This window comes from Lissotriton helveticus, chromosome 6 (genome assembly GCF_964261635.1).
Source record: "Lissotriton helveticus chromosome 6, aLisHel1.1, whole genome shotgun sequence".
In the NCBI taxonomy this organism is placed as follows: Eukaryota; Metazoa; Chordata; class Amphibia; order Caudata; family Salamandridae; genus Lissotriton; species Lissotriton helveticus.
The window spans coordinates 2,048,735,238-2,048,759,474 of record NC_136067.1 but is presented as its reverse complement, the minus strand read 5'-3'; the positions used below and the strand labels follow the sequence as shown (position 1 = coordinate 2,048,759,474).

Here is a 24,237-nt window from a genome sequence, read left to right as displayed (position 1 = left end):
TCTGTTTCATTGTTGAGGTAGTACATTGCTTCTAAACGGGTTACAATCCCCTTATTATGACTCCCATTTTACTTAGTAATGTACCTGTAATTTTCTTTTCATTCGATCCAATCTAACGTTTGTTGGTCAGAAGATTTGTTTGCCTGTTTTTGTCCTTCTGAGCTCAAACACATTGAAGAGATACCCAAAAATCTAAAAGTCCTTTCCATGTTGTGCCATGCCTTCTTCCAGAATGCTAGCGGACACCCTTGTTGGACTGTGCTAAACTATTGTATGTGCTCTAGGGGGGTCCATCCAAAAAGGTAATTGGCTAGACTTTTTGCAGTGAAATTGTATGTTTTCTGGGGCAGGCATTCTGAACTATGTCTCTCTTTCTGAAGTCTTGACAGTTCATATCTGCGTCTACCACGGCGCATATTAAAGCGATCTACGCAGAGCATCACACTGGGTATGGAATTAGTTTGGTGCCCCTGCTAGAAAAACTAAAAGCATGACTTCTTAGAACAGCATTGTGTTCTGAATCTTAGTTACACCTAGTAGTATGCTGGTTCCGACGGATGAGAGGGGCCGAGAGAGCGATCCTTGTCCCCAGGTCCCACAATATTTAATCACCTCTCGCTTGAGCTACTGCTGGCAACTGATTTAAGATTGCAAGAGAAAGGTTTCAATACTTCTCACATCTGAACCTTGCTGCTAGTCCTCCAATCTCTGCTTCAGCATCAGACAACCTTCTGTTAGCAGAGATGTTTAAAAAATCAGAGAACATCATTCATGTGAGATCACTCACATGTGCTTGGTGCTTGTCACACGTGCTTTTCCTTTTCAAGATGGCAAATTCATATTTTTCAAAAGCAAAGAGCATACAAAAATAAGATGCATGTGGATGGAGGTAGCAGAAAAGATCCTTCAATTAGTGGAAGACTATCTCTTTTGTGACTGTTTAAAATGTGGTCTTGACCAGGTGGTCTAAACTCTCTCCTTATGAACAGGATTTAAATGTCTGTGGAGGTGTCATTGGAAACCTGCACCAGACACGATGATCCACCATGCTTTCACACTTGTCATTTGAGACATTCATTGGGATGGATATGAGGGGACATCTCACTACCCTCTTATTCACAATGTGTTTTTTACTAATGGGAAAGTGGAAGGACAGAATTCTGTTTAAAGCTTCTATACTTTAACCTTTGAACCACCAAACATGTCACGCAAAATCCCCTCTGTACACTTCTACCAAGCCTGTGCTAGCTGCTTTTTCTGCTCTGGTCGGTCCCAGGTTGCAGAAAACCTGCTAATATTTGGCCACTGTTAAGAATGCAGCCAAGCCATATTAGTAAACATTCTTTTCTTTGTTTCTAACCGCATCACAGGTTTACTTAATCGGGTTGGGTTGTTGGAGAGCTTATCCTATGCTTTGTTGATTTTATTTGAATTATTCCATGTACTTTTAGCTAATCCTACATGTTTGTCCCATTATTGGCCATTCTGTTTGCTAAGACATTATTTGACTCTTCCTCACAGAGCAAGATGGCCGAGCCCCCGAAACCCACACGGAAGATGTCCCGGACAGGGGAAAGTCTCTACAAAGTACTAGGACTGGAGAAAGGTGCTTCTGCAGATGACATCAAGAAATCTTATAGGTAAGGCTTAAGATGTGATGTATTCCCGTTAGGGTTAGTGGATTTCCTGTTGCCACTTCTGTTAATTTGTACTCTCCATGGTAGTTGGCGTAAGACTAGGGGTTGAAGCAGGTGGGACCCGCGTGCTCAGATCTCACAAAAAGACTCTGGGGAAAGTTTCTTCTTCGAGAAGTGCTCTTTTGAGGGGAGGGAAACCTGGAACTAATCTTGCACGGTATGGGAACACCTAACCAGTCCAGGGAGTTTGTCAAAGGTTTCTGCTTTAGATCTGAGCTAGACCTACTAAGCTGATGGAGCGAATGTTTAATTAAGCTGTGTTTTTTATTGAGTTAAGTATGCACAGAAATGGATGAAGAACTACTGCCGTCCACCCTGTCCGCTTATTCCAGACTTCAATAGTGACATAGCGGGGGTCGCATGAATCCTGTAAAAAGAGGAATGGGATTCATCCCACCAAACCAGACTTCAGAACCATGGCACCCTTTTTCAATTGGAATGAGACGCCATTCAGAGCAGTGACCCAGCATCGAGAGAAGCGACTTGGAGCCCATATGACCAGAGTATATATGTATACATCTCTAGATGTATACATCTATAATTATAGAGATGTATAAATCTCTAGATTTAGATATATATAGGAGTTTTAGAGCATAGCTGTTATATTCTCTTTTGATATATTCAGCATTGAAGCAAAATAAGGGTATCATAGGAGAGATGCACAAAATTTGCTCTATAGAAAATCTTAAAGCATTTCGCTGTTCAATATATATCCATTTCAGATTCACTATAAAGAATAACCCTCCTTTCTGCCAAGTTGGTTCCAAACCCTGGAAATCATTGTCCAAGCAAACGCTAAAAGTTTAGGGAAATCTGCACCTTCCCGGGAAACGTTTACTGTAATTTAGTTAACAACACTGTCAATAAATGTAGACATAATGTGTCCTTTGTAGGTCCCATGAACAACCTAAAATACACCATTTAAAAGTAGCGGGATCAGTTCTTCTAGTCATTTGACGTAACCAATTTGGTAATCTCTGTCCAGAATATTTGTAGATGAAAGAAACTCCATATCATGTGCTTAAAGTCGGCACACTCACCATGGAATTTCGGACATGCCGCCACACTGTCTGGGAGATCCCTCTGATTTTAAGTGCTGTCAAGTAGCCTCTCTGCAGAGTATATCATTGTTTAAACTGAACATTGCGGGAGATCTTGTGTGGATACTGCAGCAGTATATTTTCTTCTTTGTGACTAAATGCTCTACCGTTGCCCCTTCCCCCTTTATTACTTGGTGGCTGTTGCGACGTTGCTGTGTGCTCTACTATAGTTAACCCTACTGATTAGTCTTCTTCCTGCCCCCACTGTGTGTGGGGCATGTAACGCGGCATGTGTTGGGGGTTCGTCGCGTTTTATACCCAAATATGTCTTGACAGCTCTCACTAAGGCCTTGGTCTGCCTGACAGCCCACACCTGTTTGGTAATGGTTTCCAATCTGCTAGGGCACCCTTATGAAAAAGATCTATCACTGTGATGCCGAACTCCTCCCAGATCGTTCCTTCTAATGGTGCCTGTATGGTATAGGAGGCTCCTAAATGTTTTCGAGTGGAGCATATGGTCTAGCAGGACAACCAGAAGGCATGTTGCAGGCAGGCAAGGACATACGATTAGGACAAGTGTGGGAGAGTCCTTCAAGGGTTGTCTTTCAGGGAAGCAGATTATTCGTAACCTTCCCTCCTGCCATTAGGCTATCGAGGATCCCGCTTTGGACAGGTTGAGTCGCGCCAATCAATAGGGCCACTGATTGCAGCTGCGCCACAAGGTAGTAAACTTCAAAATATGGGGGACCTGAACCCCTTTATATGTCAGTAACTGTAGTTTCCATAAGGCTACCCCATGTCTATTTGACCACCGTATCAAACTGCCTGAAAGGTAATTTATTTCACAGAAGCTTTTCCAAAGGAGAACAATAGGGAGGTTAACAACATAGTAAAGGAGGCAGGTCAACACCACCATCTTCACCTTTGCTTCTCTACCCACAACTGAAAGGGAAAGTGAAGACCAGAACATTACTTGCAACTGCAGGAAGTGAATAGCCGCTCCTATATTCCTGTCCAGTTAGTTATTATCTGATTTTAATACCCAGACACCAAAACACATGATATTCACAGCGCAGCCCTCCATGGATCAGTCCATGGGGCATTGGCTCCAGTGCTGCGCTTGGAGGGAAGTTCTTCCGGAAGGCCAACAGGGCACTAGATAAATTGGTATTTGCTACTTGAACATATATCAAGATGCCATCAGCGTATAATAATATAGTGTGGGTAATGCCTCTAATTATGAGACCCTAAGCTTAACCAATATCCCTGATCATAGCTGCTACAGGTTCTGATTAAAGCAAAGGACAGGCGTGGGCGTAACAGAAATTCCTGCCGTGCCCCAGTGCTAATGTGGATCGAATCTATGGTGAGGTGCCCTAAGCACTTTGGCCCTTCAGATCATTCACTTCACAAACATCCTTAGGACTGTAAGAATATATCCCCAGTTTACATTATCAAAGACCCTTTCCAAGGTTTAAGGTGAAGCACCTTGTATTACGGATCTTCTTCTAGATTACCAAACAGTTGTCATAGATGAAATATTGAGCTATGTCCAGGGAGTAGGGATAGGTGTCTATTTGCTAATAGTTTACTAAGTATTTTGCATTCAGGACTGAGATCATCCTATCAGGAGGGATAAGCTTCAAGTCTCCACCTGGTGTGGGGATTGACATTTTAATGGCCCCATTAATTATGGGTGGTTAGTGGCCCGCCTGTTGTGAAAAATAGACTAACGAGTCGAGGACTTAATAATGCAGCATAGATTTTATAAACTCAATGGGAAGACCATTGGAGCCAAGGGGGTGGGGGGTTCTTCCTCATTGCCAATTATAGGAGGAGGTTCCCTAATGGGTTATTCCAAAACTTCAACCCGTGGGCGGCCCAACAACGTTGGAAGTATACTTTTGTGAGTTTTGGTACAATAATAATTGTAGTCCATGCACTTCACCTGCAATCCTGAGTGGTGTTTTGTTTTTGCTTACATTAGTGCTGCCTGCCCCTCTACAGTTCTAGCAGCTTCTTGTTCTACTTGTAAATGCAAATTCTGTACCTTGTCGCGTCTGTTTTCAATTGTCTTGCAAGCATCTGCTGTGACTTGAATACTAGTCCCCTAAAGACAGTTTTGCGTTTCTTACTTAATCAAAAAAGGATGCAGCAGTTGGGTCTATTTCTATGGGAACATTTTTTTTTGCTTTTCTAAAAATGTCCTGAAAACTGGATCCTCCAACTGCACAGGTTGCAATTTCCATGTGGGACTCAGGGCGGGGAGCTTACTCCAATTTACGCTGAGCTCCAACAGGCTATGGTCAAAAGTTCTTTCCGATGTTTGCAACTTGTGTAACCTAACCCTGCATGTCTGTGCAATTATCCAGTATTTGGGTGTCTTTCATAGATTCACATGCCTGAATAATTCCCCGTCGTCGAGACGGGAGCCTCCGGTAAATAAAAAAGTAATGTCCTATAGACATACATAGAGAAAATAGGCCCAAGGGTCTCCCCTTAGTGGCCTTTCCTTGTCCTTATGTAAAAAAAGGACCAAACTCTTACAGTCAGCCAATCAGCTCCGACCTCCCTCTAGGACCTCCCTGGCAGGAGCCCCAGTCCCTCAGATTTTCTACCGCACGTTGTGCTAGGGAGTCTCCAGCTTGAGCTCTGCTCAAGATTACTTATAATCATCTAACTTTCTTCAAAAGTGATTCCTCGCTCTCAACCCTTCAAGGATTCTTCACTACACTGTTTGCAGTAAGTGGCTTCTTTCCACAAACTTCTTCCATGTCGGAGTCACAGAAGAAAGCCCTGTTCAGGGCCTGCTCTTCCTGTGGGAAGAAGAGGATCCATGTGGATGATAAGCATGAGCTATGCTTGTACTGCCTTTACCCAGATCATGTCTCGGACAAGTGCAGGATCTGTAGGTCTTTCCCTAAAAAGACTGTGAGAGACAGGGAAGGACGCCTTCTCATCTGGCTGGACAGGCTGAAGGACAGAGACAATCTTGAATCTTCTGAGAGCAGTGTTTCCAAAAGCTCAGAAGTCTCTAAAAAGAGGCCCAGGGTATCTTCCCCGGGCCCCTCAGACACTCCTCCTACGAAGACAAAAAAGTCTTCAGAGGCAAGATCTACGTCATCTTCAGTGTCTGTTCAGGCTGATCACACCTTCAAAAGGCCTGCTCCATCGTCTACCAGACAGACCCACAAAACAACCTCTGTCACAACCACTGTGTCGACGACATCAGCGTCATCGCCTTCAGCGTCGACGACGACGACTACTTCCTCAACATCATCAGGTAGACCTGTTTCCTCTATTATATTACTGCAATCGTCGTCGACGACGAAGACCCTGTCGACGACGAGAACCACACCATCGACGACGGCATCGTCATTAACGAGCCCACCGTCGTCGAAGAACTCACAGACGTCGACGAAGACGTCGACGACGAAGACAGTCGACGGCGGGCTCGCCGTCGACGAAGGTACCGACGACGACAACATCGTCATCGAAGTCGTCGACGACCAAGGTACAGTCGTCCACGCAGTCGACGACGACACCGTCGACGACGACACCGTCGACGAAGACACCGTCGACGAAGACACCGTCGACGAAGACACTGTCGACGAAGACACTGTCGACGAAGACACTGTCGACGAAGACACTGTCGACGAAGACACTGTCGACGAAGACACTGTCGACGAAGACACTGTCGACGAAGACACTGTCGACGAAGACACTGTCGACGAAGACACTGTCGACGAAGACACTGTCGACGAAGGGACCGTCGACGAAGGAACCGTCGACGAAGGAACCGTCGACGAAGGGACCGTCGTCGACGACGCCGACGACGAAGGAAGACTCGTCGTCGGAGACGGCATCGGAACCATGGAAAAAATCCGAACTGGTAGAGATGCCGACCCTCATGCCACCGCCGTCGACGACGCACTCGACGTCGACAGGAACACATGCTGCGTCTAGCAAGTCTAGAAAAACACAAATTACCCCGGAAACCACGTCTCCGAGCAAAGTGGAGATGCAACCGCCTCACGACATCTTCCAAAGTGAGGAATCCGAAGAGGATGACCACATGGGTCCAGCTACCTCCATCTCGGACCTCAACGTCAAGTGCCAAAGCACCGATGAGGAGCAGGAGGACCTAACTTTTCAGGAACACTCCATCCACACTAGTGTCCGCACGGAGGTCACCCCCATGATATGCCTACCGGCGACTCTGGTCAATGACCTGCGGTTCCTTGTGCAGGACTACAAGCAAAGATTCCCGGATGCGGACAGTGGTCATCAGACACCGGTAGACCATACACCAGCGTCTGCCCCAAAACGGTCTCAAACTCACCCCCAAACCCACCGTGAGACCCAGCCTCAGGTGATGGACTCCTCGGACGACGACGAGGAGGAGGAAGAATTGGAGGAAGGAGAGGTCCAGGAAGTCCACTCGGTCCACTCGGACCAGGATGGAGATAACGAGTATGGAGATGACGAGTATGTAGCGCCATCCCCGGCTTCACCTGAACCGCGACAGGCGGATTCGCCGCCTGTGGACATAGCAGGCTTCCACAAACTTGTGGAACGGGCAGCGAAGAGATTCCATATGGTAGTGGAATCAACGGAAACGGACTGCTTCCTGCATGACTTCAAAGAGCAGACACAAAAGGCAACCAAATCTATTCCAATCATAGAGTTCTTGTGGGAACAGGGCAAGAAATTGATGCTGACACCCGCTTCCGTGCCTGCGGTTGTTCCGCGCCTGGACAAGAAATATAAAGCCCCACTTAAGGCGGCGGCTTGCCTCAACGGGCACCCAAAACCTGACTCGGTGGTCACGCAGGCGGCCCAGAAACACTCCCGCAACCCTTCCTCCCCACTGTCCGCTCCTCCGGACAAGGAAGGCAGGAAGCTGGACACGATAGGGAAGAGATTCACGTCCACGTCGGCCATGACCATCAAGATCGCGAACTCCATTGCCTTGTTGGGGCGCTACAATCGCCAACTCTGGGAGGACATAGCCCCATACCTGAAGGAACTGCCTGATGCCGTAAAGGGGGAGGTCAAGGCTCTCCTGTCGGAAGGTCAATCTTCGGCGGCGGAAATAATTGACTGCGCGATAGATGCAGCCATGACTGGCTTCCGTCAACTAGCCGGAGCGGCTGTGCTACGCCGTCAAGGATCGCTGAAGGCGACGTCGTTCCGCCAGGAAGTACAATTGAAGGTGCTGGACATGCCCTTCGACGGCCAGCATCTCTTTGGGGACAAGATCGACGAGGCACTGCAAACTATCAAGAAGGACACCGACACTGCAAGGGCGCTAGGCACGTTACAGTCCCGGAACCAGTCCTTTCGGGGAAACCGATCCAGAGGTCAGTCCTCTTATCGCGGTTCCTACCAGAACCGGTCCTCGTATTCCTCTACCAACAAAAATCAATACCAGCATAAACAACAACAAGCCCGTCAATCTTCATACGGACGATCTACCTTCAGGGGCAGGAATTCCAAAAGGGGCGCTGGCGGACGCCAGTGACCGATTACTCCAGCCAGTCCCACCACCCTCTACATCCTTTCAAATTGGAGGAAAACTGACCCATTTCCTCGACAATTGGCAACACATCACCACGGACCGATGGGTTCTCCAAATTATAAGATTCGGACACTCTCTCGAGTTCACATCCCTGCCTCCCAACACACCTCCCAAAAGACGGACGCACAAACATCTACGGCTCCTTACCCTAGAACTCGCTATAATGCTACAAAAAAGAGCAATCGAACGAGTTCCAGCATCCCAGAAGGGGAAGGGGTTTTATTCACACTTCTTTCTTGTAAGACAGAAAGAGGACAAGTGGAGGCCCATTCTAGACCTTCGGGCACTCAATGCCTTCCTACGGAGCCAATCGTTCAGGATGGTGACGATTCAAGAAATCCTGGGCACTCTCGAACAAGGAGATTTCATGACATCCTTAGATCTCCAGGATGCCTACTACCACATCCCCATCCTCAAGCGTCACAGAAAGTTCCTGCGGTTCGAGGTGGCGGGCCGACATTATCAGTTCAGAGTCCTACCATTTGGCCTCAAGTCCGCGCCGCGGATCTTCACGAAGTGCCTAGCACCGGTGGCGGCATTTCTGCGTCAGTTGGGTCACCAAGTCTTCCCTTACCTAGACGACTGGCTGGTGAAAGCACCCTCAGCCGAGGACGCGGCAGCATCCTCCTGCGCCTGCACCAATCTTTTTCAGAGGCTAGGATTAACCATCAATCTCAAAAAATCCTGCACCACCCCTACGACAAGGATCACCTTCCTAGGGGCTATCCTGGACACGGAGTGCGTGAAGGCCTTTCCCTCGAAGGAGAGGGCGGACAAGATACTATCTCTGGCCACGGCTGTGGCGACAAAAACATACATCAAAGTGCGCACTTACACATCCCTCATGGGAATGATGTCTTCGTGCATACTCCTTATCCCTCACTGCCGACTCAGGATGCGCCCATTGCAGGAAGCTCTCGCAACCCAATGGACCCAAAGCACTGGCTCTTTCGAGGACATTGTGCAAATCACACCAAAAATGTCCACAAGCCTAGCTTGGTGGAGGAATCGAAAAAATCTGAATGTAGGATTACCGTTTCTCCTTCCGGCGACACCTCTGGTGATCACCACGGACGCCTCCTTGGAAGGATGGGGCGCCGTTCTACAAGATCTTCGAATCAGCGGCAAGTGGGACTCTCAGGAAAAACTGCTCCACATAAATCTCTTGGAGCTGAGGGCGGTATATCTTGCTCTACAGGCATTCCTGCCACGCATCCAGAACTCCCCAGTGCTCGTCAAAACGGACAACACCACGACGATGCACTACCTCAACAAACAGGGGGAACGCGTTCGCTCTCTCTATCACGCGAATCGCAGAAAATCTGGAACTGGCTGGTGTTACACGGGATCCAACTCAAGGCGGACTATGTCCCCGGAAAAGACAATACTATCGCGGATGCCCTGAGCAGGCAAAGATCCCTCTCCCACGAGTGGGAGCTGAGCGACAACGCCCTGGAACACGTCTTCTCTCAATGGGGAGTCCCGAACATCGACATGTTTGCCACCAAAGAAAACACCAAATGTCCGCACTACGCAAGCTGGCATCCCCAACAAGGGTCTCTGGGGAATGCATTCTCCATCGGATGGTCCAGCGCGTTTGCGTACGCCTTTCCTCCGTTTCCAATGATCCCGAGGCTCCTCAGGAAGATGAAGGCGGAGCCATGTACCCTAATCCTGATTGCCCCGTTCTGGCCGAGACAACACTGGTTCTCGGATCTACTTCGACTTTCCATCAGGTCACCGATCCGTCTGAGGCAGCACCCGAACCTCTTAACAATGTCCAACGGTCAGGTGCAACACCCGAACCTCCAATCACTCAAGTTATCGGCCTGGCTCCTGAGCACAGGGAGTTCAGTGGACTAAATATCCCGCAGGACTGCAGGGATATCTTGTCGAGAGCGGATAGTACAAACAAAACCTACACTCTCAAGTGGAAACGGTTCTGCATGTGGTGTGTGGATCGGGATCTAAGACCACTCTCAGTCACCCCTGAACAAATACTACCATACCTGCTGCATTTAGCACAGTCAGGCCTGGCACATGCATCCATAAAAGTTCACCTCGCAGCTATCTCTAGATTCACTAGGACTTTCACAGGACCTCCTCTGTGGTCCAGTAGACTAGTCAAGCAATTCCTGAAGGGGCTCTACAGATCCTTTCCGAGGCCTCGGAAAGTCCCTCCAACATGGCAACTGAATCTGGTACTCAACCAACTCATGAGAAGTCCATTTGAACCCATCCATCGAGCATCCATCAAACACATCTCCTGGAAAACAGCACTCTTGCTCGCTCTAACATCAGCCAGGAGAGTTAGCGAGCTGCAAGCTTTGTCCATTCAAGAACCATATATGCAATTCAGACAAGACAGGGTAGTGCTGAGACCAAACCCTAAATTCATACCTAAAGTCCCTTCGGACTTTCATCTCAACGAGCCAATTGTCCTCAGGTCCTTCTTTGCAAATCCGTCCACAGCAGCGGAAAGAGCGCTGCATTCTCTGGACCTTCAGAGGTGCCTAAAATTCTACCTGGACAAAACTAAGGCTCTCAGGAAATCTTCACAGCTGTTTGTGGCATACAGCAGACCAAGAGTGGGCCTGCCTCTCACGAAGCAAAGCATCTCCAGGTGGATATCCTCAGCGATTGCATTCTGCCACGACAAGGCCGGACGGCCTTTAACTGAACATGTTACTGCTCACTCCACCAGGGCGATGTCCACGTCCGCAGCACTGTTCGCTGGGGTACCAATCTTGGACATTTGCAGAGCGGCGACTTGGAAGTCACCGCACACTTTCTCCAGACATTACTGCCTGGATATCGAACTTCAGAAGGATGCGGCAGTGGGCCAGGCAGTGCTTCGCCATCTCTTTCAGTGATGTGAGCCTTCCTACATCCCGCCATCCAGGTATGCACGTTCCTTGCTATTGTGATGTTACTGTTATGCTGTCCACATGTTGTATGACGACACATGCATTGTCTACTGTGACTACAGAGCATTTCCATCACGCAGGTGCATATCTGATTGCTAGCTATTCTGATTCAGGCATGTGAATCTATGAAAGACACCCAAATACTGGATAAGAAATGCGTTACTTACCTGTAACAGCAGTTATCCAGTATTGGTGTCTTTCATAGATTCACATGCAACCCTCCCGCCTCCCCTGGAAGGTCTCACATCCCTCTCTAACAATATTACGCCAACCTAGTTGGGTGCGTACGAAAATCTGAGGGACTGGGGCTCCTCCCAGGGAGGTCCTAGAGGGAGGTCGGAGCTGATTGGCTGACTGTAAGAGTTTGGTCCTTTTTTTACATAAGGACAAGGAAAGGCCACTAAGGGGAGACCCTTGGGCCTATTTTCTCTATGTATGTCTATAGGACATTACTTTTTTATTTACCGGAGGCTCCCGTCTCGACGACGGGGAATGATTCAGGCATGTGAATCTATGAAAGACACCAATTCTGGATAACTGCTGTTACAGGTAAGTAACGCATTTCATAATGTGATCAAGCCTGCCGTATGTTGGGAGCTAGAATAGAACAAGTAATATCTTGCGGTTGGATTCATAACTGTCCAGGAGTCGGGCCGGCCTTCGCGCTGGTGGCACCTGGTGCAAAAATCTTTTTTGATACCTCCCATGACCTTTCTCCACAGGTTCCCTCGCTACTACCCTCCAACAGTGCCCCTCATCTCTCTATAGCTCCTCTCAAAAGGATTTCTTTCATCTTATAGTGCTACTCATGCCAGTGTAGGGGTTCAGAGCATTTTATATTACACATACAATATATTTATTTTATTATTTATTTATGGCTCTTATAAAGCGCGCAGCTACCTCCGTCGGAGGTGTCCCGGCGCTAAAAGACTGTCCACAGAGATGGAGAAATCAAGATGAGGAGAATAGCCAAGTTTTCAGGCGGTTACGAAATTGTGCTTCAGATGAGGCAAATCTAAGGTCCAGGGGGAGGCCGTTCCAGTGTTTCGTAGCAAGGACAGCAAAAGCTCTGCCGCCCATTCGAGCGCGGCGGAAGCGTGGCACCACCAGAAGGCGTAGGCTGTTGGATCGTAAATCTCTCACAGAATGAGATAATGTAAGTCTCTTTCTCAGGTAATCTGGGCCGGTACCGTTGAGAGCCCGGAAAACAAGAGTAAGTATCTGAAACTTAATCCGAGAGGCTATGGGAAGCCAATGGAGCTTTTTGCGAAACACAGAAATCGAATGTCGAAAAGGGATGTTGCCAATCAGTCTAGCTGCCGCATTTTGCACTGCTTGAAGGCGTTCAATTAGGTACAGAGGGGCCCCCGCATACAGACTGTTGGCGTAGTCCAAATGGGACGTAATTAACGCCTGAGTGACTGTTCTACGCGCATCCATTGGCAAGAATGGAAAACATTTTTTCATCATTTTTATCTTACCAAAGCAGGCAGCCGTGACTTTATTAATTTGCGGGCCGCAGGAGAGCGTGTCGTCAAACTGGAATCCCAAGTTATGGGCAGTGTGCACCGGAATAGGAGGAGGGTTAAGAACCGAAGGCCACCACAGAGAGGGGGGAATAGTCATTTTTTGATTAAAAAACAAAACCTCCGTCTTATCCGCATTCAGACGGAGGTGGTTCGTGGCCATCCAAGAACAGATTTCTCCCAAACAATGGCGGAAACTGGAGAGGCTGGAGTCAGAGTGATCTCTAAAAGAGAATATCAGCTGAGTATCATCAGCATATGAGATCACTCTGACTCCACATGCCTCTACAACTCTGGCCAGCGGGGCTAGGTAGACATTAAAAAACAGGGGACTCAATGCTGAGCCCTGAGGAACTCCACATGTAAGAGGTTTGGGCCCAGATTTAAAAGGTCTAAGAAAAACCCTCTGAGATCGGCCCTGGAGAAAAGAGGTGATCCAGGATAGTGCAGCACCACCCAGTCCAATCTGCTCCAATCGGGCTAGAAGTATTTGATGAGACACCGTATCGAAAGCGGCGGACAGGTCGAGGAGGACCAGCATGGCCTCCTCGCCCTTGTCCACACACTCTCGAACAGTCTCAGAAACCTCCAGTAATGCAGTTTCCGTGCTAAAGCCAGCACGGAAACCGGACTGGGAGTCATGGAGCAGAGAATTAGTTTGGATATATTCTGCCAGTTGAAGTTGGACGGCCTTCTCCAAAACCTTCGCTGGTTTAGGGAGGAGGGAGATAGGCCGATAGTTACAGGATTGAGTAGGATCAGCATCAGATTTCTTTAAGATAGGCACAAGCAAGGCTTCTTTCCAAGCCGAGGGGAATTGGCCTAGCTGTAAGGAGGCATTCCAAAGGGAAGTCAGTGGCTTTAATAGTAGGGTGGCTAGGTCAGTCATGATCTTAGGGGGAACCGGGTCCAAGGGGGAGCCGGATTTACATTGTAAGATGAGTTTTAGAGCAAGATCAGAGGAGAGATCCTTGAATGCCAATAGAGTAGGGGCGGTGTCAAGTTTAATTGATGTATGACGATGAGGGTATACAGAGACCATGAATCCATATATGTGTAAACCAGTCAATGGGAAATGTTTCCTACAATTTGTAGTCCTCGTTGTTGTATGTATCACTTGTCATCCATGCTAGTAGGCCGGATATTTTAAGTGTTTGGTCTGGGCAAGCATAAACTAAGGATTTAAAATGTACCGCATTGCTTGGCTTTTTGAAAAAATATTAAAAAAGAGGAATATATTTCTACCTAGAAAAAACCTTTTTTAGAAACAGGATAGTGGAAGTCTGGGGGGTGCAGACCCACTGTTCTAACCTATATCATTCAGTTTGCATGCAGTTCCTTGACAGTTCATAGGTCACTGTACTATCATAGGATTGTAATTTATGAACTGCAAGTAACCAGTAACAAAGGGTGTATTTGACAAAAGCAGTAACGCACTGAACTATCCACTCAAAATACTGTTCTGCGATCTGCATGGTACAAGTTCTCTGCAGCAGGCATATTAACCCTTTGCGCTACTTTAAATAAAAACTGCCATTAGACAAGACTCTGTTCTCTCTGCAGCAGGAACATCATTCACCAGGATTATCTTGACATTTGTGTTGTCTTAAAACTGCGGGACACACGAGGAGCAGCAGCAGCTTTTATTTCTAAACCGTGTCCTACAAGCTCTGCACCTGGTGCGGCTTCACCGGTCGTACTGCCATAGAGCCGGCCCAGGTAGGAGTCTACCAACGACTGAAATGAAATGAAATGAAAAATTATATTTATATAGCGCCAAAACTACCCGGAGGCCTCGCAGCGCTTACATTGATTGCTGAAGTGGGCTACCAGGGAAGTTACCAAATTTTAGTGTACAAGTGTGTTTTCAGCGCTTTCCTGAAAGCCATCCTGTTTGGGTTCCCTCTCAAGGCGAGGGGAAGGGAGTTCCAGAGCCTAGCAGCCGTGTGGGGAAAAAGAGCGACCACCCCACCTTGCTTTGTTGATTTTTGTTGTGGTCGCTAGATGCAGTGATCCGGAGCGGAGGGCTCTGGGGGGGGGGGGGGCCATAGGGCAGAACTAAGGGAAACAGGATGGCAGGGCCCGTTCGGTGGAAGGATTTGTGCACCATGCACATGGCCTTGAACTGAGCTCTGGAAGCCAGTGAAGATCTTTTAGGGCATGCTTGGCTGACTGCCAACGAGGGATGTTGTACAGTAGGTGAGCGGCACAGTTTTGTGTAACTTGGAGCCTGTGGGTCACAGCTACCGGGGCTCCTAGGTATAAGGCGTTTCCATAATCCAGGCGAGAGAGGATCAGGTCCTGGACCATGATTCTCCTCGCCTGGAGAGGGAGCAAAGGGAGCACTTTACGGAGCATCTTCAGAAGCCCCACACATGTAGCAGCTGTTTTGGTGGCTTGAACCGAGAAGTCAAGCGCCTTGTCGAGCCAAATGCCCAGGCTCTTTATCTGAGGTTTGGGGGGAGGGACGCCGAGGCAGGTGGGCCAAATAGAGGCCAGAGAAGTCAACGGAGAGTTGCCCAGCAGCATAACCTCCGTCTTCTCTCCGTTTAGTTTGAGGCAGGAGAGTTGCATCCACCTGGCAACAGCCTCCAGACAGGGACCTAAGGTGTTGGACGACCCTTCCGTGTGGTCAAGAGAGACCACCAGTTGGGTATCGTCCGCGTAGGTGACAATATGCACACCAAAGGGTTGGACTATCCCCGCTAGAGGTTGCATATAAACGTTAAAAAGCGTGGGGCTCAGGGAGGAGCCCTGAGGCACCCCGCAGCTAAGAGGATGTTTGGAGGAGGCTACCTCATCCTCAAACACCTGGAAGAAGCGCTCATCCAGGAAGGAGGACAGCCATTCCAGTGCCCGACACACCCAGACCCATTAAACGATGTAATAAGGTGGTATGGTTGACTGTGTCGAACGCGGCGCTGAGATCGAGTAAGATGATTGCTGCCTTTCCTCCCCGGTCCAGCACGGCTCGGGTTTCCTCCGTTACCGCAATAAGGGCAGTTTCGGTCCCGTGCTGGGGGCGGAACCCTGTCTGAGAGGCACAAAGCAGACCCGCTGATTCCAGGTAGTCTACTAAGATGGTGTTAACGTGCCTCTCAAGCAATTTACTCATCCGGGGAGTAAGGAGATTGGGCGGAAGTTGGCCAAATAGTTCTGGTCCAGGGAGGGCTTTTTTAATAGAGCCTTGACCATCGCACACTTCCAAGGGGCAGGGACAGAGTTAGTGGTGATGGAGGCATTAAGAACATTCAAAATAGCCGGGCGGATAGCGTCCTAGGCCTTGGTGAGAACTAGTGTTATTGCGAGTTTGCTAAAGCTTTTGTTTTGCATATAACCAAGGGGTGCTGTAATGGTGGATGCAAGCAGTCTAGTGGGACATTTAAAATAAAAATGTTAATCTACCCCCCCCCCCCCTCCAGCCCCCCTAAAATCCAAAGGATAACCACCAAGTCTGAGAGAGTCGTGAAATGCCTGCTGTTCACATTGAGGGCATTCGTGCAACCCATCTACTGCACTCTTAAGCAGAGTAAATCGACCATTGGTGTCCAAAAAGACTGTTAGCCACAAAGTAGACCCCAAGACCTATCCTATTGTACCTCCTATAAAAACAACATATGATCACTGTGGCTCTTGAGTATGGCATATATCAAGTACTGTTGACTTTAATTTTTTTTTATTAAATCTTTATTGATGTACTAAAGTCTCCAATTTGTGCTGAGTACGAGGATAGTGTGGGCCAAGCCCTTTTGAGGGTGCACGAAGGTAGAGTAATTTGTGTAATTTTGAATGTGTAATCTATCTCATGAAGGTTGCTTCTGGCCAGCCAATAGGAGAGCTGCTGCAGCTGCCCTGAAAAGCAATGAGATTTAAAGTCCAGTGCTCTCATCCCTCTGCTGTCTGGTGCCAGCTGCCGCTTAGCAAGACTGATGCGCCTCCTGCCAGGCCCTCACATCAAGTCTATCCGAGTATTCAGGAACTTCAAATATTGGGCCGGGATCACTACTGTTAGATTTACGAACGAATAAAGTAGGTGTGGAAGCCTCGCCATTTTGGGGATGGCCAGGCGGCCAGTCACAGAGAGCGGGATCAAAGTTCAAAAGGCAACCTGAGAATGGCGGGAGGTGATCGCCTTCTGAAGATTCCCTTCTAGAAGAGCCTGTGTCTCTGTATACTTGAATCCCCAAATATCTGAATGTAGCGGATGCCACCAGGGTTGGTTTCCAAAGGGGACAGTCTGGTTAATGAGCATCTGTTTTTTGGGACTTCCTTTCCACTTCAGGTGTTAGGAAAACAGGAAGTTTACCCTCACCCACCACGGTGTCCCCTTGGTGGCATGCTTCATCATTGGGGTCTTTCTGTTCTGCTGTGGAACAGGGAATGCTGCGGGCTACGAGTTATGTGGGAGCACTTTTTTGATGTCTATAATAAATGAAAAGACAAATTGGGAGGGATAGTGAAAGATTAAAAATACCTGGCTAGTAGGAAAAATATTTTATTAGTACCGTCTATCCGGTATGGTTAAAAATGGGGAAAGTTGAAACCCATGGACTTTATGTTCCTAGGTCTACGTGTTTCAAGCCCTACCCCAAGGCTATTCATTAGGACCAAGGATTTGGCAACGGTATCACAAAATGCCTCCTCTTTCAAAGGCGAGGTCCAAGGGGCCAAGTTTCCATGTGGGAACAGGGGTGGGCACCTGGCCCAGCGTCCACATCTGGTCCAAAGGATTGTGACCTAACAGGGTTTTTCCTAGGTAGATGGCATGCATGATCTGAGCAAGGAGTGAGGTGGTGCACAGTATACGTTCCAGTAGCTTGTGTATTCCACCCCCCCACCCCTCCCCCCCCATTAAGGCTACGCCAGGTGTCTGTGTGAACCCCTGCACCCAGGATTGGAGAGATTTGAATGTCTGAGGCTGTGCTGCGGAGTAGGGAACACGGAACACTGAACATTTCTGGCACATCTTTCCACTGTCCTTGCTGACAGGACGTATTTACCTTGGATCCTGGACAGGAATGGTATAGTCTGGAAACTGCTGTATTCGGGCATTATTGAATAGTAGAGGTGCGTGTTCGGGGGTGCTGCGTAGGAGGACATTCCCGTCCCTGTAGTTGAGGATTCTGGTCACCAGTGGCCACAGGGGTGCTCCAGGGGCGAGCCTCCTGGCCGGGACACGGTACACCCGTTCCATGCTGCACATCTGAGGCTAGTCGACTCTACCCCACCTCCCGCAGCCACTGTTTGAATTGAGTGGGGTTGTGGCCCTCGCTGTTCTCCAGTAGCCCAATGATCCATACGTTGTTGCGGAAGGGTGGGCCTGCCGCATCTTCTGCACCGTCCGCAAGGTGGCCACCTCCCGTGGGAGCTGCACAACTGCAGAAATGTGTTCCGCTCTCCAAGGAACAAGGTCAGTCATGTGGCTTTGCTGTCCTTCACTTTTCCGCTAGTTTTTGGTGGTCCGCTCCGAGGATGTTGACATCCGTATTTACTGTTCCCATGCGTAGCTCAATGGCAGCCCTGGACTCACGGATTTCATTCAAGATAATGTCTAGGATGGGGAGTGGGGATATCTGATCTGGTGGACTGTAATTGGAGATCAGAAGCCAGCAGCCTTGCACGTCACACGGCCCATAACAGCAGATCAAAGCGTCCAGTGATTGGGCCTGGGTGCCTGCAGCAGATGGGTGGCTTCACAGTAGTCTGTTTCAGGTCGCAGCAGTGGCAGCTGCGCCCTGGGGGGAGGGGGCTGCTGACATTGGGGCCTGCCAGATTCAGGGCAGCCCCCCGGGTCAATTATGGAAAGGAGTACTGTCTCTTAGGTCCAAAGTCAGGTGTCACCCAGGCTACTGAAACCTGGCAGGATAAGCCCTCTAAGTGCAGCAGGGCAAAATATTCAGGCCGGGCATCGCAGCAAGGCCTCTCTGCATTACATTATGTTGCCCCCATGGGCCTCACAGCGGCACCCAGTCATCTCTTGCAGGGATTTGCCCTTTGTTTCCCAACTAGCCAGTTCTCCGCCTCACCCGGCTGCGGCCTCCACCCCAGGTCCACTCACCTTTGTAGACCATGGAGGCCATGCCTTGGACGACTTCGTTTCTGTTGGTAGTGCGGCGTCTGCCTGGCCTGCTGCCACTACCGGCCTCTGACTCGCAGAACGGCTTCCCTGTCTGCTGCCCCACGGAGGCCAGATTGGGTCAAATTCGGCCAGGGCAGGTGACGACCGGCCCAGGCAGGTACAGTCTCTGCAGGGGTGCCCAGCACCGCAAGCCGCTCCCAGAAATGTTGGGCCCACCATACAGCCATTGGGGCTACAGCCTCAGTGCTCCATTTGACCACACTACCAGACCGCCGTACACGACTGGAGGCCGCAGCTGCCATCAGCAGTCCACTGGACATGTTTACATGGGGAGATGACATCCCAATGTCTACAGGATATTGGATTTGCCAATTACGGGCCTGGGAGCTCTCCACTCAAGCGGCAGCCATCTTCTGCGTTTAGCCCCCCCCAACCCACCTCCAGCACTGCTAACTAGGGAAGCTCATTTCCTGAATAATCGAGGTCAGAATCTGAAAATTGCTATAAGAATGTATGGGAAATATTATGCAGAAGAACAATCTGCTGCGCTTTACCTGATAACTGAGTAAACTTTATAGTGGACCCTGTGGAGGGGGTGGGGGGGAAAGGGGTATGCTCAACACCCCCTGCCCCCTCAAAAAAAAAGGACAATTAACCCACCAACCAACTCCTATACAGATTGTAAGGATAAGACTGTCCACTCAACAATGAAACAATGTAAGGAAAGCAACTCATTGCAATAGATAGGGTTTTCACCGCCTAGAGTTGTCATTAGGCGGTGATGGGCGACACTAAGCCTTATTACTAATGTGGTGCTCCACTTTCACTGCCTGATGGTCACAACTATGTTGAGCCTGATGCAGCTGCATTTGTGTATCTAATCAGTGATGGGGATCTCCTCCTGCTACTCAACCCCATGGGAAGCAAAATCACTATGCAGAAGAGGGGGGGCTGTTTAGGACTACACACCCAAATCCGAGTAAGCCACTCCGAGGTGGCCCACCATTGTAAGGTGGTCTGGTTCCTCAACTGCATATCTAAGCTAATGCATCAATCTGGTCGTCTGATAATAACTAGGATTGATCTACATTGAGAGAAAAGCATTTCAGAAATAAAAATGATATATCCGTTGTAAGGCCTGCAGTAAGTTGTCTGTCTGCGTTGTGATCACTGGCAGGGAACACAAATTGCTATATGCCAAAGACTACATGGACTCTGCATAGGATGTTAAAATCTTCATTTAAGTTACGGATGTTGCTGACCCTAAGTGTTGCAGCCATGTTTCATTCCTCCCAAGATTGCCTTAATGAGGGTGTCCTGCGCGAGAGGGTGTTTTGTTGCTGTGCAGATCAGCAGTTCCTGAGATGCCTGTGAGAGGAGCAATGAGATGACTGTTGACTATACGACCCCTCTCCAAAAGCTGTAGTATTCCATCCAAGTCCAAGTGTCTGGAGGATCCATGAAGTAATGAGCATGTTGATCAGTGACTGTTTTAGTTTTTGTGGGAAAGATGAGGGCGTATTTGAGTTTTAGGGCCCTTATCTTTTACATTAATGAAGGAGGCCCTCTGATGTGTTACTGCCAAGTTGTAATCGGGTAAAATTATTACTTTAGATGCTTACAAGAAGTAGGTAACTTTCATCCTGGCCCCTTGTAGTACGGGGTCAGTCCTTTAGTTCAGTACTTTCACCACAAAGAGTCTAAATGGGGCCACTGTCCCAGGACAGTATGGGCCCCATTAATAGTGAAGTAGGCAGACAGACACAGAGTAAAGACTTTGGTTTTAGGCAAAAATTCTATGAATGTTACTGTCTTCAGCATTTTCAGTAGGACCTATGATGCACAAATTATTCCTCCTTGACTCCCCAACATCTTCAGCCCACTCTTCCAGGAACCACATCCATTCAGTTAGGTCTGGCATTTGCCAGGACAGATTGATAGCCTGTGGAATCGCATCCTATAGGACACTTTTGTTTGACTGGCCATTTAAAAAAAAATGTATGCTGATCTTTTCAAAACTGCACATGGTCTAGAACTGTGTCAGTCTTACTCTTAAGGGCAATTTTGGTATCGGCAGATGAAACCTTACTGAGTTTGCCCAAGGCGACTCCATCCGGGCTGATTGTGAAGTCCACGAAACGCTTGCCCAGACTACAATCAGCAATCGCAAGTAATTTGGACTTCATTTTAGCCCCCTGAGCCATCTTGCCCAGGTCCTTGATATTACGCATTGAGGACCAGAAATAGCAGGAGTGCACTCTTGTAGATGTGACGATTGTGGTGACAACATAGTGATGCCAATCAATGACCAAACCAATGTACATATGAGAACTTAAGTTATGTTTCTCGGTCTCCTCATTAATCCCCAAAAACAATTCTAGGAAGAGCCATATGGCGCAACCACAATCTGTGTACTAGCTTTAGTCTCAGAGCCTCAAACGATCTGTCCATGTGGTGGCTGTTAGGAAAAAGGTCTCGTGCTAGAGCAAGGAAATATTTTTTCCAGCCTGCCATACAACGTATGAGCACATGAGGGGGATTACCAGCAAGGTAAGGGTAGGCATTAGCAGCCTCCTAAAACAAAGAGGGGGAGGCCTCAACACTGTTGAAAGGTCAATCAGTTGGAACTGCTGAGGAGTGTCCCAATATGTCCTGCCAAGGCATCATAGATGGTGGGGGCACTCTCTAAGTGAGCTCTGTGCCGGACCACCTTGAAATGTTGCCATCAAGCTAAACGCTGCCCTGGTGACTTGATTGCTGGGGATACTCCAATGACCTGTTGGGATGATTACAAGTGGCAGCAGGGCAGAGGGGGAATAAGGCCTGCATACATGCCAACATTTACAGAAAAGTGGGAGATTTTGGTGACAAAATCGGGGGAATGTATTTTGCCCATTGACTTTTATTTGAAGCTGAGACAACTTCAGGTGGGGTAGAGCTAAAATAACTAACAATTGTCTTATAGAAAGTTTATTGCGAGTCTCCCACCTGAATCGACTCTGTTGGCATGTATGGGTCGAGCAAACTGTGGTCTGGCCAGAGAGAGGTCTGTGCAGCAGGTGCTTCACTCTGATGTTCTGATCAGGTACAGCCCATTCTCCCCTCTTGAACCATACAGTGAGGTGGTGGGCTGTCTTTCAAGAGGCGTCTAGTGACCTGATCAAACATACTCATTTTGCAGGTGGAGTCGGTGAGGGAGATGCAGTAGTCCAGCCTGGTCTCATACTGGTGCTTGGACAGGTTTCCTAACCTGCCCCCCAGGGGTACTGGGAAGTATGTGGCCACATAGTCACATAATGTCCAATATCTCAGTACTCAAACGTAGTCCATCTTTGAAACCGGTTCCAGCCAAGTTCTGATGCAGCTTAAGTTTCCCAGTTTATCAGCGATGCTACAAAAGATCAAAGAATTCAGGGATGCCTTGTTGTGGGTCTTTGGTGACCTACTGGATTCCTCTTGAGGACCTATGGGTCCTAGGGATCGGAGAGGACTTCCAGTCAAGCTGAGCCGTCCCTGACTGACTGTGGCCCATAATCCTGGTAAGGGTGTCAAATCCAACTCTGGGGCTGGCGCCATGCCCAGTGCCCCCTGTCGCACCAAGACAGACGCTGGAACCCTGAGCGTCATCGTTGGATGGGTAACCCAATACTTCTTTCAGACTTTGAAACAAAACTGTTGCAACCTCCACCAAAGCTACAACCCTCACTCCCTCTTGCATACTCTGATTCAGAAGCGCTTCTGCTCCATTATGACGTGTCTAAGCACAATTATGAAGACAGTCCTGTTTATGATGATTAGAACCTTTTTCTGGACATGCAAAATGCCTTTGGGCTTGATAAGATTCCTGACACAGGCTTACATTATCCTACTCCAGCCACCAAAGAGTCTGCCTCTTTCTAAATTGTGATTAGAAGGGCAGCGGAGCTCTGTGACTTACACCCACCACTGAAGTCCTGCAGTAAGCACAGAAAACATAGAAACCTGTTGCATGATATCCTGTCTTTCTCCTGCAATACCCTACACCAGAAACCCTGGTAGTTCAGGCATCTATGAAAAGGCAGAACACAAATGTTTTTCCAACCACTACCCCACGCTTGTAAACATTAAAAAAGCACATGTTCTCCTCCGCTAACCTTGCCATCCGTTCAGTGAACTCGAGTTGCCTCCTGGGTAGATAGCCGGAAGCATTGAGACATGGTCGCAAAGATCCTGGCAGTAGTCCCATTAGACCTCAGAGCCAATCCTACAGCATGTTCTTCAGGGTGATCGGGACTTTTCGAAGTATCTGGCCTGGACACTGACTGCTTGGGTATAGCAGTTGGGAAAAGTGTGGTGCTTCAGTCCTTCTACAGGACTTTCCAGGTACATCCATCCATCATTCCATGATGGACATTCCATTTGAATGCACACATCTCTTCAAAGACCATGCAGACTCTGCTTTGGAGCACTTCAGGGAGAGCACAGCAGAAGGCATTCCCTTGGTCTTGCATCGCATGTACAGCAGTATCCCCAAGCGTTCGAGGCATGAGGGCTGCTAAATTCATATCTGTAGCATAGATCGCCGCCTAGTGTTGGGTCCGGATGATTGCACATTGTTGTCCTGGAAGAGTCTTCGAAGTATCACGAGATAGGTGGCTCCTCCCCTGGACTACAGTGCGCATGGGCATCGACTCCATCCCCAGATTGTTTTTTTCCGCCATTGGGTTCGGATGTGATTTCGACGTCTCCTGTTCGGAATCGTGATAGTACTTTTTCGAGGCCAAAAGGCCTTCTTTGCACCGTCGGTATTGTTCGCGTTCGGTCCCGTCTATCTTCCAGCTCGTGTAGTCGGATATCCGGGGGTCGTGTGACTCTTCGGTGATCGGGGCCTAGTCGACGCAGCAAGACTTCGACGGCATGGAACGGAGTCCATTCAAGAAATGTCCCGTGTGTGGATCCAAGTACCCACACATTGACGTCCATCCTGTGTGCAACAAGTGCCTGTCGCCGGACCACGACGAGGCCAACTGTATGGCCTGTTCAAGATTTCGATCGAAGAAGACGATCAAGCTTCGGCGCGTGGCGCGCCTTGAGGCCCAGCGATCGGCTCCGGCACCGGTGGACATATTTGACGACCCAGAAGCAGATGAGCAAGTGCGTCACCTGCAGATTTCCCCTACCCCGGTGGAGGTCGAGTCCGACGACGGAGCGGACATCCACAGTCAAGACATTGAGGAACTCGTCGAAGGTAGGGGACGACAACGAAGCATATGGGGCCATGGAAGATAGCTCGGAGGAAGAGCTATGCCCTGTTCGTACTCTTACTAAGGCTCCGGTCACGGGATCGCCACGCGGCCTTACCCAAGACCTTACACTTCGATCCACGGCCCCGCCTTCCGGCCCGGCTA

At 48.8% G+C, this 24,237-nt stretch overlaps 1 protein-coding gene across 6 annotated transcripts in view; it reads left to right on the top strand.

The window, feature by feature from the left end:
* The window catches only part of DNAJC5G (DnaJ heat shock protein family (Hsp40) member C5 gamma), a 219,731-nt gene that overhangs the window by 125,217 nt on the left and 70,277 nt on the right, over positions 1 to 24,237 (top strand). For all 6 annotated transcript variants that reach the window (XM_078650088.1, XM_078650086.1, XM_078650087.1 and 3 more), the window contains one exon: positions 1,522 to 1,640. In XM_078650088.1, coding sequence (XP_078506214.1) covers positions 1,522 to 1,640 — 119 coding nt within the window. The remainder of the gene's footprint in view (positions 1 to 1,521; positions 1,641 to 24,237) is intronic.